Source organism: Leptonychotes weddellii, chromosome 6 (genome assembly GCF_054177405.1).
Source record: "Leptonychotes weddellii isolate Sample4059 chromosome 6, ASM5417740v2, whole genome shotgun sequence".
In the NCBI taxonomy this organism is placed as follows: domain Eukaryota; kingdom Metazoa; phylum Chordata; class Mammalia; order Carnivora; family Phocidae; genus Leptonychotes; species Leptonychotes weddellii.
This window is the reverse complement of record NC_138374.1, coordinates 16,183,916-16,197,921: the sequence shown is the minus strand read 5'-3', so window position 1 is coordinate 16,197,921 and position 14,006 is coordinate 16,183,916. Positions and strand designations below refer to the sequence as shown.

Here is a 14,006-nt window from a genome sequence, read left to right as displayed (position 1 = left end):
TTTAATTCCCCAAGATCTAAAGAAGGTCGGTATCATTTCATATAGCCCTGGCAGAGCAGATCATTACCAGGCACAAATCTGTTCGTTACGTGCTGAGGGTTTATAGCGAAATAAATAGACTGTCATCGTAAGTTCAGAAAATTGTGTGTTCGACCCACGATAATGTGTAAAGGGCGTTTAATAGAGTTCAGCATTTATTCGTTATCTGTATGCGGACAGAGACGGCAGTGGCGTTATCAGCTTTAAAAAAAAAAAAATCGGTAGTTCTGGGGGTCACGTGACGCACCTCACACACACAGGCGCGCGCGCATGAACCCTCACATGCGCTGCAGTGCAGTTTTGATTTTAGCCACAGCAGAAGGCTTAACCACAAGAGATTCCACTGGTTCAAACCAGCGTAAACCAGATTTTTTCAGCCCACAAAGGAACAGATTACCGCTTGTATCAAATTCTGCATTGGGGGAAAAAAAATCTTTGTTTCAAAAAAGATGTTGATTATCATAACTCAACATGGTGGCATGGCACATTTTCAAGTCGCCAATGATGGAGCTAGTAACTCAATAAAATACGAAATCACTACTTTCAGTCTAGTCTAAGCATTGTTAATTTTCAAAAATAGACCATCTTTTGTTTACTTGAATGTAAACTCCCAGACTAAAAAAAAAAAAAAAAAAAAAGATAAAGATTAAAACCCCTCCCATTACCTAGCTTAGCTACAAATCCGGTGTAGAGCTTGAATGCAGCCATGCAGCACAAACAAGATAGAACGTTTTTTGTTTGGAACCTATTGAAAAAACAAATGGGTAGCATTTTTAAACACTCATTGATTATGGCAGGGTGGCATGCCCCAAATGGTCTCAATTGCAGAGGAGTAGTTTTAAACTTTGGCCCTTTAAGTATCATAGTCAACTGAAGAATGGTGCCCCCAGAAAGAAAAAATAGCTGTGCGATCAATTCCCAGATCGTCTCTTCCTGAGAATTAATGTTTGCCTTTTTCTCCCATGATGTTCAGATAGCAAAGAGAGAGATCCCTATATATGATAAGCCAGGTATTTTAGTTTAAAATTTTCCTTCTTTTTGAGAAGAATGGTAACCTTTCACATGAAACAGGATGCTTGACTCATAGGCACTGGATGGTTGTTGAGAGAATATTAATTAAAAATAATTACAACTTCTTGTATATTTTGAAAAGACTATATTAAAACTTTCATTTTCACTAAGTGCATTGTGAGACATTATGGAATAGATTCTGTACCCTTTCTGTAAAAGATTCATAACAATTTTGAAATCTCATTCTTTGGACTTGAAATACTTTTCATATAACAAATAAAATGACAGAATAAGCTGGAATACATACTGCCTTCCTTGTGGAGACAAAAACAGCATTAAGCATTGAGAAAGCCGGGCTATAGTAAACATGATACTTTTAGAGAGTGAGCAATTCGTGGCACGTTTTCTCCCAAAGCAATAGTTTAATTTATTGGCCTGTATATGTCAAGTGTTATAACAGATGTTACAGATATTTGGATGTTTAAAAATTATCAGTTGTAGACCTGAATTGCTGAGGATGCAAATTTCAGCCTTAGAATGTGGTTTATAGTCTTTCACAACATAGGTTTCAATTTCTATTCATTGGAGAAACTATGGCAGTCATCTCAACTACACAATGATATATGATTTAGAATACTGTGAAACATATACACACCCCCAGCTTGCTTGCGCGCGCACACACACACACACACATACACACACATACAGAGACACACAAAGAATGAGCCAGATATATGATTATATCCATTTTCTAGTTTCTAAAGAGTTAAATAACTTGTTTTATCTGTTATATTTAAAGTAAGTAAAACATGTTCTACAGAGGAGAATTAAAACATTATCACAGGGAATTTACTAACAAGTAAAGGGTGGTTTTTTGGTTTGACTTCAGTGAGAACAGACTGAAGTACAAATGAAATAAGAGCTCATAGTTCATGGCTTTGAGATGGCCCAATTTACAAGATGAAGAAAATTGAAAAATGAAGAAACTTCAAAAATTAAAAAAAACAACAACCATGTGATTGCAGTAGCCTCTTACGCAAAACAAATCCTAGAAATTAACTCTGATATACACAATATTTCTAAGGATAGTGAAATATTTTGATACTATGTCCTAAATATTATCTCTCCTGGCATGCTTTATTTCCAATTAAAATAATGTTACCTCCAAATACAATCCTATTCCTAGAGTGGACCCATGTATGATATTAACTAACATAATTATTTGTTTTAAATATTTATTGGGACAAAAGCATGGACTATTAATCGTTTTCATTTGTCGGTAAAATCTGAAATCAGTTGTCAAGATTCAAAATAGAAAAACATCCTGAAAACTTGTATATACAAAACCTCTTCAGTGGTACATTCTTAGAAGAGAGGAACAGTAAACTTGTTTTTTTCTTTATAATATAGACTTCTATGAAGCCGTTCCCCTTTATTTCATGATGGTGTCTTAGATGTACTTTAAAAGAGAATTTCACACTATTCTCTTTGTTTAATGTGACAGTGTGAGAAAGTGATCTTTATTCGTTCAAAAAACTCTGCATGTAGTCTATGTTTAGGTTCTTTTAATGTGTTTGTCTGTGATTTTTAAATGCTAAACATGTAAACAGATAAATTGTCAATGTTAATTCTGTATCCTGTCACACAACTGATCTTTCTTTCCTGCCATTTCTTTCCTTTTTATCTTTTTTTTTTTGTGCATTCATGTTGCAGTTGATAAAATTACGTGAAGAGGTGAGTACTTCCTAGCTTGCCTTTTTTTTTTTTTTAAATTCTGCTTTTTCCTATAAAATTGAGTTTCTAAATCTGAAGTAAGATCTTTGGGTTCATTTTTTTCCAGGAAAATTTACACATAGCAAAAGTATTGATTATATGGCTGGAAATGTTCTCTGCTGACTATCTTTTAAAAAAACAAGTAAGCCCTAATCATGCTTATCACAGTGATCATTGTTGGTTGGCATCCGGAGAAAATTCATATTTTAAAGGCCAAAAAAGGGAAGAAAAATAAAGGGATGTCTTAAAACTTTATCCAAGTGTTATGTAGACTAACTTCAGGTTTGTTTTATTTATATTGGTTTTTCAAAGAAGTCAATATGATTAAAAATTTTTTTTTTCTGACATTCCAATTTACTGAAAATTCTTTTAAAATAGACTCTTTTCCCTCACCCAAAATTCTTAGGTTCAACACAAGATATCATGAATCTATTTTCCTTTTAGGGAAACACACATATGTTATAAATGCTCTACTAGTCTGTGTACACAGATACTTAAGAATAGCCAAAGTTCTCCTCATTGTTAAACACTTTCCTTTTTGTAGGAAATAGCACCCAAGTGAGTTCTCACTTTTCTGAGTTGCTGGCCTGTTTTATAATGCAGCTCCGGACTTTTTAGTGGCCCAGCAAATATTTACAGCAATGTTTATCATTTCCTCCGTGTATCAGTGAGGGATGTTGAATGATTCTGGTCTTGTTTTTTGTTTGTTTTGTTTTGTTTAATTAAGCCAAACTTAACAAATATGTTTTGGTACTCTTTTTCAGAGATAAAAGTTATATTTTTTACTTAGTGAAGTTGAGTTTTGTTACTTTTATATTAGGGCATAAAATAATGGCCCAAGTTGCAATTTGAAAGCTGTCTAATTGCTTATAAAGAGTACCGTGAATTATTTTTGAGTTTAGATTGACTGCATTGATTAGGTTTTCCTAGAATTTTTTTATTGGTATGTCATCATTCTATAGCTGACGTGAATGCTAAATGAGAGGCTTGTAGACATGGTTTTCACCACCTCTTTTGACTTAAGATGCTCAAGTGACATCCTCTCTTAGTAAAAGTAATAATGATTTATAAAATAAAGGGTGAAAATATATAAAACCCTTACCTTCTAACCTTCTTGTTTTTTTTTTTTTTTTCGTGGAAGCAGATGTATATACTAAATGAATATAATCAATTGCAGTTTTGATGTATGAGATTATTCCTGAGGTGGGTGATACTCAACATTATTTTCCTGCAAGACCAGAGTATCTGCTTATATGTATTTGCATATGCTCATGCTTAGGTGAAGAATCTGAATTTTCAAATCTTAATGGAACTAACAATAGACTCTAAAACCTGTATGTGAAGAAACTGCACAAAGCTCTTCTGAATTTAGTGAATATAATTAATAAAATATTAGGCCTTATTACAATCAGCATTTTTGACAGATTAATTTTGTTAAGCTGAATTGTGTGGACTTAGAAATCTTAATTCTGAAAGCTGAAAACATCACATCTGCATTTCTTTTAAAATATGTTTTATCATCATTTTTGGCTTAATTCTTTTGTTATGCCTATAGCAACAGTTTCATCAATAATGGCTCTGAACTGCATGTTTCCAAAACTATAACCTGGAATGGAATTGTACTTGGAAGAATTAGATCATTCAACTAATAGAATAATATGCTCTGGAATATTCTTTTAACAGTCTTTGATATGGATGTAGCATTGATATTTGTAAAATAGATTATGATGATGACAGTGCCTTGGTATATGGTTTGCTCAGAAGAGATTGTTTCTCAGCCAGGATTCTAATAGTAATCAAACAGTGAATGTACCCCAGATTTCCTCCTTGTACCTCTCCTAAGAACACAAGCATTCATCTGCTTCAAAATAGGACGTTTGGTTGTGTTTGGATACAAAGTATGCCCCATCCCTTCCTTGGGATGTTCTCTCTCTCGGCTCAGGTCTGGGAACCGGGCATGCTTGGAGGCAGGCTGGTGTGTACAGGGAGCTGAACTGGTTGGTGTTGGCTGTGCTGAGCCCTCCGTCTGAATCCTGCATCTCCAGCTCCCCACATTGCACAGCTCCTCACGCAAGTTGAGCTCTGTCTGAAGCTCCTGCACAGCTTCACTTACCTGCTTTGAAAGGGCTGAGGAGAGGGTGAGAGAATGAGTTTGGGATGGAGTGTGGGGGCAAGTTGAAAGCATCAGCTGCTACTGTAGTGTATTTCCTTTCATTTTCAGAGACCAGGGCAATGCACAACTAAGGGAACAATGTAAATAGCACAGCTGTTACAAGAACTTGATTTTAGCTTGACTTAAGTGAAGAGCTTCCAAAATACAAAGTGAGGTCCTGCTGGAAAGCTGCTGGTAAACTGGTAGTCCTCTTGTGTGCAGATTTACTCTGATAAAATTGAACTGTCCTGAAGAAGAGTTACTTCCATTATTTAGGAATATGCATTTTTTGGTAAATTTCTTTTAGAAATGTTGCTCCCCATTAGAGCCATACACTTAATAATCGTTTTGGCTCTCTTTCGTGGAATTCCAAGAATCATTCTAGATTTAAATTCTTTGTTTTTTATGTTATCTGTTATCATATAATTAGACTGTCCATTTCCAGTATTGATTTTTTTTTAATCTGTAGTAGCTTAGTGTTTTCTTTTAATTTAGGGATTTCATCCAATATGAAAATGAACCAAAAATTTTTGTTCTGTTATTCTGAATTAAAATTCAGATTTACTCTTGATTTCACAAATCAAATATCTTTTTAGAGAATTACCAGTTTGAAATTAAGTCCTTTGTTAAGGTAGAAAACAACATTCAGAGAAGAGAAGAATAATCCCTACTCCCAAAACCTGCATGTAGGGAAAATTAGGAGGAAGAAAGCTATTTTTGATAAGCTGAGTAAAGTGTTTAATTTTATTTAAAAATAGTCATATATACCAAAAACAGAGAACTCCACTTGCTTTTCTTTTTCTCAATTACAGCCTTCAGTGATTTAGCATTTTCATGATATAAGCATTCCTTCCTTCCTCCCTTTTATTTATTTAGGTTATTTATTTATTTATTTATTTGCAGAGGGAGGGGCAGCTTTTCTCTTAATTTCTCCACTGTGTATTAGACAACTCTATTAATTATTATAGACTGTTGTTGCAGCTTTCCTGACCTTCACATCAAGTCCTATCTCTCTGTTCTAAATGCATTGTTTTAATGATTCTTCCCCCCAGCCCCCGCCCCCCCCAGGCCCTTCCCCCCAAAAAAAATTTTCAAGGAAAGCTTTGATGTGGCTTTAGCTGCCTCCAACGTCTGGCCGCATCTCAGATGTGTCACCTATGCCGGGAGGGAATAAGGAAATCACGTTTTGAATGGTAATGATAACATACTAATCACTTCCTTTCTTTGAAGATGGAAGCGAGATATTCTGTCAGCATCCCTGGCTGCTAGAGCTTGGAGGCACTGGTCTAGGTGTATTAGCTTAAGTGTGCATGTCAATACAGCTTGCATCTCCACAATCCATGGGGGCTCATTAGAGCAAGGTAGATCGTTTCGCTCGACAGCCACTCAGATAATATGTGTGGCACCTCCTTTTTTATTATTATTAGAAAGCATTTCTTCGATTTTAAATGACATCTGTCAACAACACAAAGTTATAGGAGTTGTGGTTGCATTTTTCCTTTCCGTTTGACCAGATACCAAAACTGAGTTGAGGGGGGAAAGTACGAATTTATACAAATACGTGTATGCATGTACACACACTGAAATATACAGATACACGTATTCATATATTTCTAAGTATCCAGACATATGTGCATCTGTACACACACATACACACACACGTGCATGCATGTATTCTTACTCGTTCACAGCCATGATTAATTTATAAATCTGTTGGTCAACCTGAATAGATCTAGTGACTGATCATTATGGATAAAAAACAAAAAAAACCAGCCTCAGTGTAGAAAAGAAAGTTGGGAAGTTGAGAATTTGGGGAAAATCCTCTCATTTCCCCCATTAATTTATAACATAAAAGAATGCATATAATTATTATCATTTTAGTTCAGTTTAAAACAGTGGGTGTTAGAAGTTCACCTTCAATCTAGTGTCCTATATTTGGGAACAAACCCACATTTTTGTGCACCTATGTGCACGGAGGAAGATTTCTCTTGTTCCTTGGTGATTGCCCTGAGTTGTCTTAACACTAGATCTACTGTTTAATATTCTGTTCTAGTAGTGAATGTTGTTCTATATGGCATCTTCCACACATCCAAAATTGGAGGGCATTTTCTTGAAAATAAAGTTCCTCTTTAAAAATTCCTATCTGCAGGAATCAAAGGAACAAATGAGTTTTTTAACTGATGGCATTTTATAAAAAATAAATACAAAATAGGGATCATAAATCTATGCAAGTGTCTCATCTGTCTACTCTGCTGAAAAAGGAAAGATCCAGTTGACTTGCGTCTTCGTACATTTCTGTGTTGGGGAATAAGATTCGTGTGGCCATATACAATATGAGTCTGCCTTTTAAAACAAAAAAAAGTGGATGGTCCATACACAAACAATTGATTGGAAATCTGCCCATAGGAGATTTGCTAAAAATTATCTATAATGCGTGGTGACTCCCACCCCCCCCACCCCCCGCCCAGAAATGTTAGGGCATATAAAGGCATTAATTTTTTTTAAGGCAAAAAAAGAACATTGTAGACGGCCGTCTGATTTTTTTTCCTTTTTCTTTTTCAGAGGGCACATCTGCTCGATAACACAGAGAGGCTGGAAAGGTCATCTCGGAGACTAGAGGCTGGATACCAAATAGCAGTGGAAACCGGTAAGAATTCTGAGAGTGAGCAAATTGTCTTGCTTATGCACAGCAGTCTTCACAACACATGACATTTCAGGGAAACTTCAAAGGAGTAGCAGAGACAGCAGCCCGAGATGTGGTTTACATATTGGGGAGACAATTGGGAGCTTATTTGCGCTTATCTTTTTTCAAGTTAAAAGGCATGACATCTACTGAAAACAGTTCCTGAGGTTTAAAAGTATACATCTGAAAAGAGATGGAATACTTTGTCTCAATTCTACATTTGTCTTAATATGCAGTTACATGTTGTCAGTTTACCCACCCGCAATGATTGCTAGCACACAGTGCAGTCTCCAGGTGTTTGCTCCTTTACATTTATTCACATATGTAAAAATTAACATTTTAATCAGTCTAAATGATGTGAACTAGGGGCAAAGAAGTAACAATATCCAGCTTACCTTATTCGTCCTGGTGTTGAAAATGATTCCTAGTGGTTCTATTTGGTTTTGTTATTTAAAAACCATAATTAGATATGGACAAAGAAAAGTCATAGTAAGCAGCAAGGCTAATGTTCATGATAATCTTATTAGCATTAGTTAATACTGCCCAAACTTTTGGTTTGAATTAACACTAGTTATTAATTTCAGAAAATACAGCCCTAATTTGACTTCTAAGACTTGTCTACTTAAAACAGACAAGCTTTTTCATTACAAATGTTTCATGCAATGACTGTATATTTTTACACAGTAAATAAATATCTGTTAGCCCCTGCATAGTCATCCATTTCTGATAATTTAGCTATCTTTGTTGTTTTGTTTTGTGAAGTACAGATTGTATAAAATTTATTTTACATAGTTTGGATAGTTCTTGCCCAGTATGTAAGCCACAAAAATATGTGGTTAACAGTAATTCCATTGATATTTTAAATCTAGTGTCATAAAAATGTTTATTTAGGAAGAACAGGTATAATGAAAACAATTCCAAATATTGTGTGTGTGTGTGTGTGTGTGTGTGTGTGTGTGTGAGTGAGTGAATGGCGGGTGTTTTCTCTCGCCCTGAGTTCATGGCTATCCTATACTGGCTTACTGTGTGATGACTTCTAAGGAACTGAATGGGAAGAACACAAATGGCATTAGCATTATAGTAATGGTGAGGAAACTAAAGAAAACCATAACCCCTCAAGATTCTTTAACAATGTGGGCAGCCCTTCTTTCTGACATTATTAATAGATTGGCTTTCTGCCCTGATTGGAATAAAAGCCAGCTTTCATTTGTTCTTTTTGTCCTTGGGCTCACCTTTAGAAGTGACTGTCCTGGTGAAGAATGTCAGTAACAGAAAGAGCCCTGAACATGATGAGGTCAAAGGACCAGACTTGGGTTCTAGCTCTTATTTCTGTGACCTTGAGCAAATCACATAACTTCTGAGTCTCAGTTTCTTCTTCAATAAATGGAAATAATATTACCTATCTTAGAATATTCCTAAGAAATAATACCATATGCTAAAATATTTTATATACTGTAAAACTATATAAATATAAATATTATTATTGTGGTCATTTGATGATATACAGGCACTTATCTTTCTCTATTCATAGAAAAAAATTTTATTGTGGTTGAAATTTGTGTATGTTTAAGGAATTTAAAAAAGTGTTACTTTGACATCCTTGGAGAATGTAGCCCTGTACCAACTGAACAATAAGGGACTTTCTTTGACAAAACCTCCCATTGGTGAGTCTCTTACAACAAGGGACTGGGTTGGGTAGGGGATATTCTTGCTTTGACACTTGATCACAGGACTTGATTTGTCTGATTGGGCTACCTTTTCTCTTTCACTATATCATTCATATATTTCCCTCCCAAAGCTTAAGGAAGTCATCAAAGAAGATCACAGATACTGCATTGATCAAGAGGATAAGATTGAATGGGATTTGATGGTTATTCTTTTTGATGTGTGCTAAAATATAACATTCACATCAGCTTATCAATGTAGTCAACATGGAAAATGCCACTTTAAGAGTGTCCCGAAAACCAGCCTCCATCCCCTTGGACTTTTTGGTAGAATACCATGGTAGTTTATAGAGTTTTGTAAAATTAGATATCTATTTGTTATATAAGGCTTAGGAAGTTCTTGCAGACTATAAAACCAAGTCTGGGAGGAGGAACAGGGTGGGCTTTGTGGAAAAGAAGACAGATATGGTACAGCTTTTGCCTAGACGGGAGTCATCACATTTTCTTAGATGAGTTGGAAAGTGGAGTGAGAAATGAGAAGGCAGACACAAGGCCTTTGTCCTGTTCTTGCTTCTTACTAAAGTAATATGGGGAAAAAGTCACTGTGACAGGCGCCATGTTGTTTTTGCATTTCCTGCTTCCCTGCTAGCCCTCAGCCTGGTCACACCTGGTCAGCCAACAGCCCTGTGTTTTGATTGTGATGTAAACTTATGGTGCTAATCATTTTGTTATTAGTATTAGTAGAAGAACAACGTCTTTCTTTTTTTTTTTTTTTTTAAAGATTTTATTTATTTATTTGAGAGAGAGAATGAGATAGAGAGAGCATGAGAGGGAGGAGGGTCAGAGGGAGAAGCAGACTCCCTGCTGAGCAGGGAGCCCGATGCGGGACTTGATCCCGGGACTCCAGGATCATGACCTGAGCCGAAGGCAGTCGCTTAACCAACTGAGCCACCCAGGCGCCCCGAACAACGTCTTTCAAAAGGAAAAACTTACTGGTTTCTTTTTCTTAAAGACTATGAAAATCAAGGAGGATAAGAAGTAGAAAAGCTAGTAAGACTTGAAACAGCATAAAAGAGGGAAATGGTTTACGAGTATTGATTGGTCTAATGGTTCTTAGACCACAACAGGAGTTTCCGCCAGGCAACAGCAAAATAAGAAAAAAATTACAAAGTAGTAACTTTCTCATAAGGCAAATTTTATTAATTTAAAGGACACTTTTTCTAAGATGATGTTTTTCCTATTTGGGGGTGATAAAAGATAAGATAGCTTTATGATATGATACAAATAGTAGGTAGAAATTATATGTTTATTTTTTTCTCTACCTGGAAAAATAACAAAATTGAAGACCCTATTTGGGTCCTCTGAAATGTTTTTTGAAATTTTACTTGTCCACAAAATCTGGGAAATATTGTCTGATGGACTGAATTAGAGAAAGACAGAGCAACTCCATTATTTAGCCTGGTAATTTATCAGGTGTGTGACTTTGAGAAATCACTTAATCTCTCTGTGTATGTTTTTTTTTAATTTGCAAAATGGAAACCTGACACCAGATTCTATGTATCTCATAAGTTTGTTATAAAGTAAAATGAGGTCATATATATTCAAGTTCTTAGAAAGTACAGAAGGCTCTGTAAAAGTCATCATTTTTATGTTATTGTCAGCAAAAGTGGTCATCTTTCAAAATTATTGGCAAGAGATTTCAACAAAAATCTGTAAACTTTTCTATTCATTAATTTGATAACTATTATTGGCAAATATCATAAAAGAAAGTTTATTATATGTAATCAGTTATATGTAAATAGAATAGAAAGCATATTAGTTTAACCACTGGTGTCTTCCTAGCAAATAATGAAATTCGTCTTCTAAAGTTCTTGAAACATTTCTTATGTTTTAAAAACTTATTTTGTCCAATTGGCAGTTACTGTCTCTTTAAACAGCTGCTCAGTAGAGGGACACATGTCCAGAATGCATTTGGTCTGAGAAAAAGCACATGAGTATTTCTAAGTGCCATTTACACCTTGATATATATTGAGTTTAATGACAATCAAATTTTCTTTCTTGGATTCCTTCCTTTTTGAGAAAATTGGTAAGTTTACCAGTTAATTGAACAGCTCTATCTAGAAAAGAAGAGACAGAGGGAAGAGCATATGATATTAAACTAAAGAGCTAATGGTAGGACATTTTAGTCTCAGACTGACATCCAGAGAGATAATTATCAGACCCATAAACTTCCTTGAGAGCGACCATCAAAGACCGAACACTGTGGTGGTTGTGTGAGCCATTGGCTTGCTCCAGTTTGGCATTTCCTGTAAGTTCTTGTCCTAAAATCTGTGCATAAAAAGTGACTTCCTTTTTTTCATTTACTACTAATAGTCAGGTCTGATTCTTAGCTGTGGAGATCACCATCTTGTTTGAGGTCAGGGACTTTATACTTAAAACTCTGGGTCATCTGCCCTTTACTCTGAAATTGTAACTTTTCTTTCCTCTGAAGCAAATTATCCCAGAATTACAACAGGCACAAAACTAATGTAAACTATGTGATTAATAAACAAAATAGGTTGAAAGAGAAATTATACAAGTGCAGAAATGCAAGGCTCACTCTCTCCTTTCAGTAGGTAAGCAGATAGTTTAAGATAGTTAAGTTTGGGGGCGCCTGGGTGGCTCAGATGGTTAAGCGTCTGCCTTCGGCTCAGGTCATGATCCCAGGGTTCTGGGATAGATTCCCACATCGGGTTTCCCGCTAGGCGGGAAGCCTGCTTCTCCCTCTGCCTCTCTCTCTCTCTCTCTCTGACTCTCATGAATAAATAAATAAAACATTTAAAAAGAAAAAAAAGAAAAAAGATAGTTAAGTTTGGGGGCAGTATGAGACAGGCATTTTGTTACATTAATGAATGAATGGACTAGTACATTTCAGATAGTGGCAAAATGAAGCAGGGTATTTAAAGAGTAACTGATGAAGGCTACCTTAGGCTAGCTAGTCAGAAAAGACCTCCCCAGAGAGGCGCCTTGTAAGCTGAGTCTTGAACAGTACAAAGATGCTGTCAATAAGCACATTTGGGGCAGAGGATTCCAAGAGGGAAAAGCAAACACAAGGACTCTAAAATGAGAAGGTGTCCAGGGTGTTCAGGCAACAGAAAGAAGACCAATATGGCTGCATCAAAGTGAGCAAGGGGGCATGGTACATGATTAGGTCAGAGCCAGGTGGAGTGCAGATTCTGTAGGGTCCCAGGGCATGGAAAGGAGCCTGAATTTGACTCTTAAGAGAGTAATGCCATTGGAGAGCTTTCAGCAGACAAGTGGCCTGATCTGAATTGTGGAGAACAAGGATTGTAGGGGTGGAGTGGCAAAGGATTGGAAATAAGGAGATTTGCTAGGAAATGTTTATAGTAATCCAAGATTTGGTTCTTTTACCAGTTGAAATGAATGGAAGGACTTGATGGTAAAGATGCAAGGGAAATTATAAGTCATTTTAAAAGCCATTCAGGAGCAAGGAGCTTGAAATTTGTCATTGATTTCCTTAACAGTTGGCATGAGATCCCAAAGATTCTTCCTTAAGGATAGCACACCCCCCTCAAATGGAGACTTATTAGTCCTTGGCACCTGGTAGGGCTTTACACGGAGAATGGCCAGTCCATTGGGCTGTTGGTGATGGACACCGCAGTTATAAATCTGAGCTTAAAACCAAGTTTATGATGATATTTCATTTGAAAAATTATGATAATGATACCTATTTCCTAGAATTTATGTGAGGCATAAATAAAATAATGTGTGTAGAAAGATTTTGTAAATTACCTCACAAAAGTATGGTGTTTTTTTTCTCTAGAAATCTTCACTTTAGGTAGCTTCTGAATGTAAACGTATATTATTACTTTGCTTAATTTTGTATCAGTGTAAAGAGGAATGGGTTAGTTCCTTACTACCCAAAGTGGGCCTCAGGACCAGCAACATTCCCTGGGAGCTTGTTAGAAATGCAGGATCTTGGGTCCCACTTCAGATCTACTGAATCAGAATCTGCATTTTAACAAGATCAGCAAAGATTAAATCAAAATTTAATTAGCTATCCACTCTGCAGTGTTAGCTTTAGTCTGTGTCTGAACTGGATAAAGGTTATTCCATTGAATCTCCTATACATGTGTGGATATGTATATCTAAACATGTGTGGAAAAATTTAGGCAGGTAGCCATGGGTAGTTAACACCTACACTCCCTATGAAATAATACATATGGTTGTGTCTGTTAATATTGGTGGCATTGGATATGAGGGTCGTATTTAAGAGCTATAATAATTATTTACCTTACTTTGTTTAGGAAAATGTGAGTGGGCATTACTTGGTAACTAGAATAGGTAGTAACCTATCCAGTAACCCAAAAGGGACTCATTATACCACTTTATTTTTCTCAAAATACATTTTTCCCTATATTTAACACTACTTACATTCTTTTTAAAGAATGGTATATTTATCACCATTTCCTGTGTGTCTTATTTCATTAGGGAAATGCAAAGATAGATTTTCTGAGTAAGCATAATACCAATGTTATGTATTTATAAGTTATTTTCATAAGAGAAATATTTTCTATCTAGACCTTATTTGTTGTAGAAATGATATAGAAGATTCTTCCATTTATGTTTGAGGGTTTTCTTGGGAGTCCCCATTCTTTTTCCATGAAGATTCATGTGCGCTCGC

The 14,006-nt window shown here is 35.8% G+C and overlaps 1 protein-coding gene across 15 annotated transcripts in view; it reads left to right on the top strand.

Moving 5' to 3' along the window:
• VTI1A (vesicle transport through interaction with t-SNAREs 1A) overlaps positions 1-14,006 on the top strand; it is a 340,605-nt gene that overhangs the window by 81,839 nt on the left and 244,760 nt on the right. For 12 of the 15 annotated variants that reach the window (XM_081823534.1, XM_081823532.1, XM_081823540.1 and 9 more), the window contains exons 5-6: positions 2,764-2,784; positions 7,538-7,622. In XM_081823534.1, coding sequence (XP_081679660.1) covers positions 2,764-2,784; positions 7,538-7,622 — 106 coding nt within the window. The remainder of the gene's footprint in view (positions 1-2,763; positions 2,785-7,537; positions 7,623-14,006) is intronic. The other 3 variants (XM_081823545.1, XM_081823535.1, XM_081823531.1) reach the window with 1 other exon arrangement.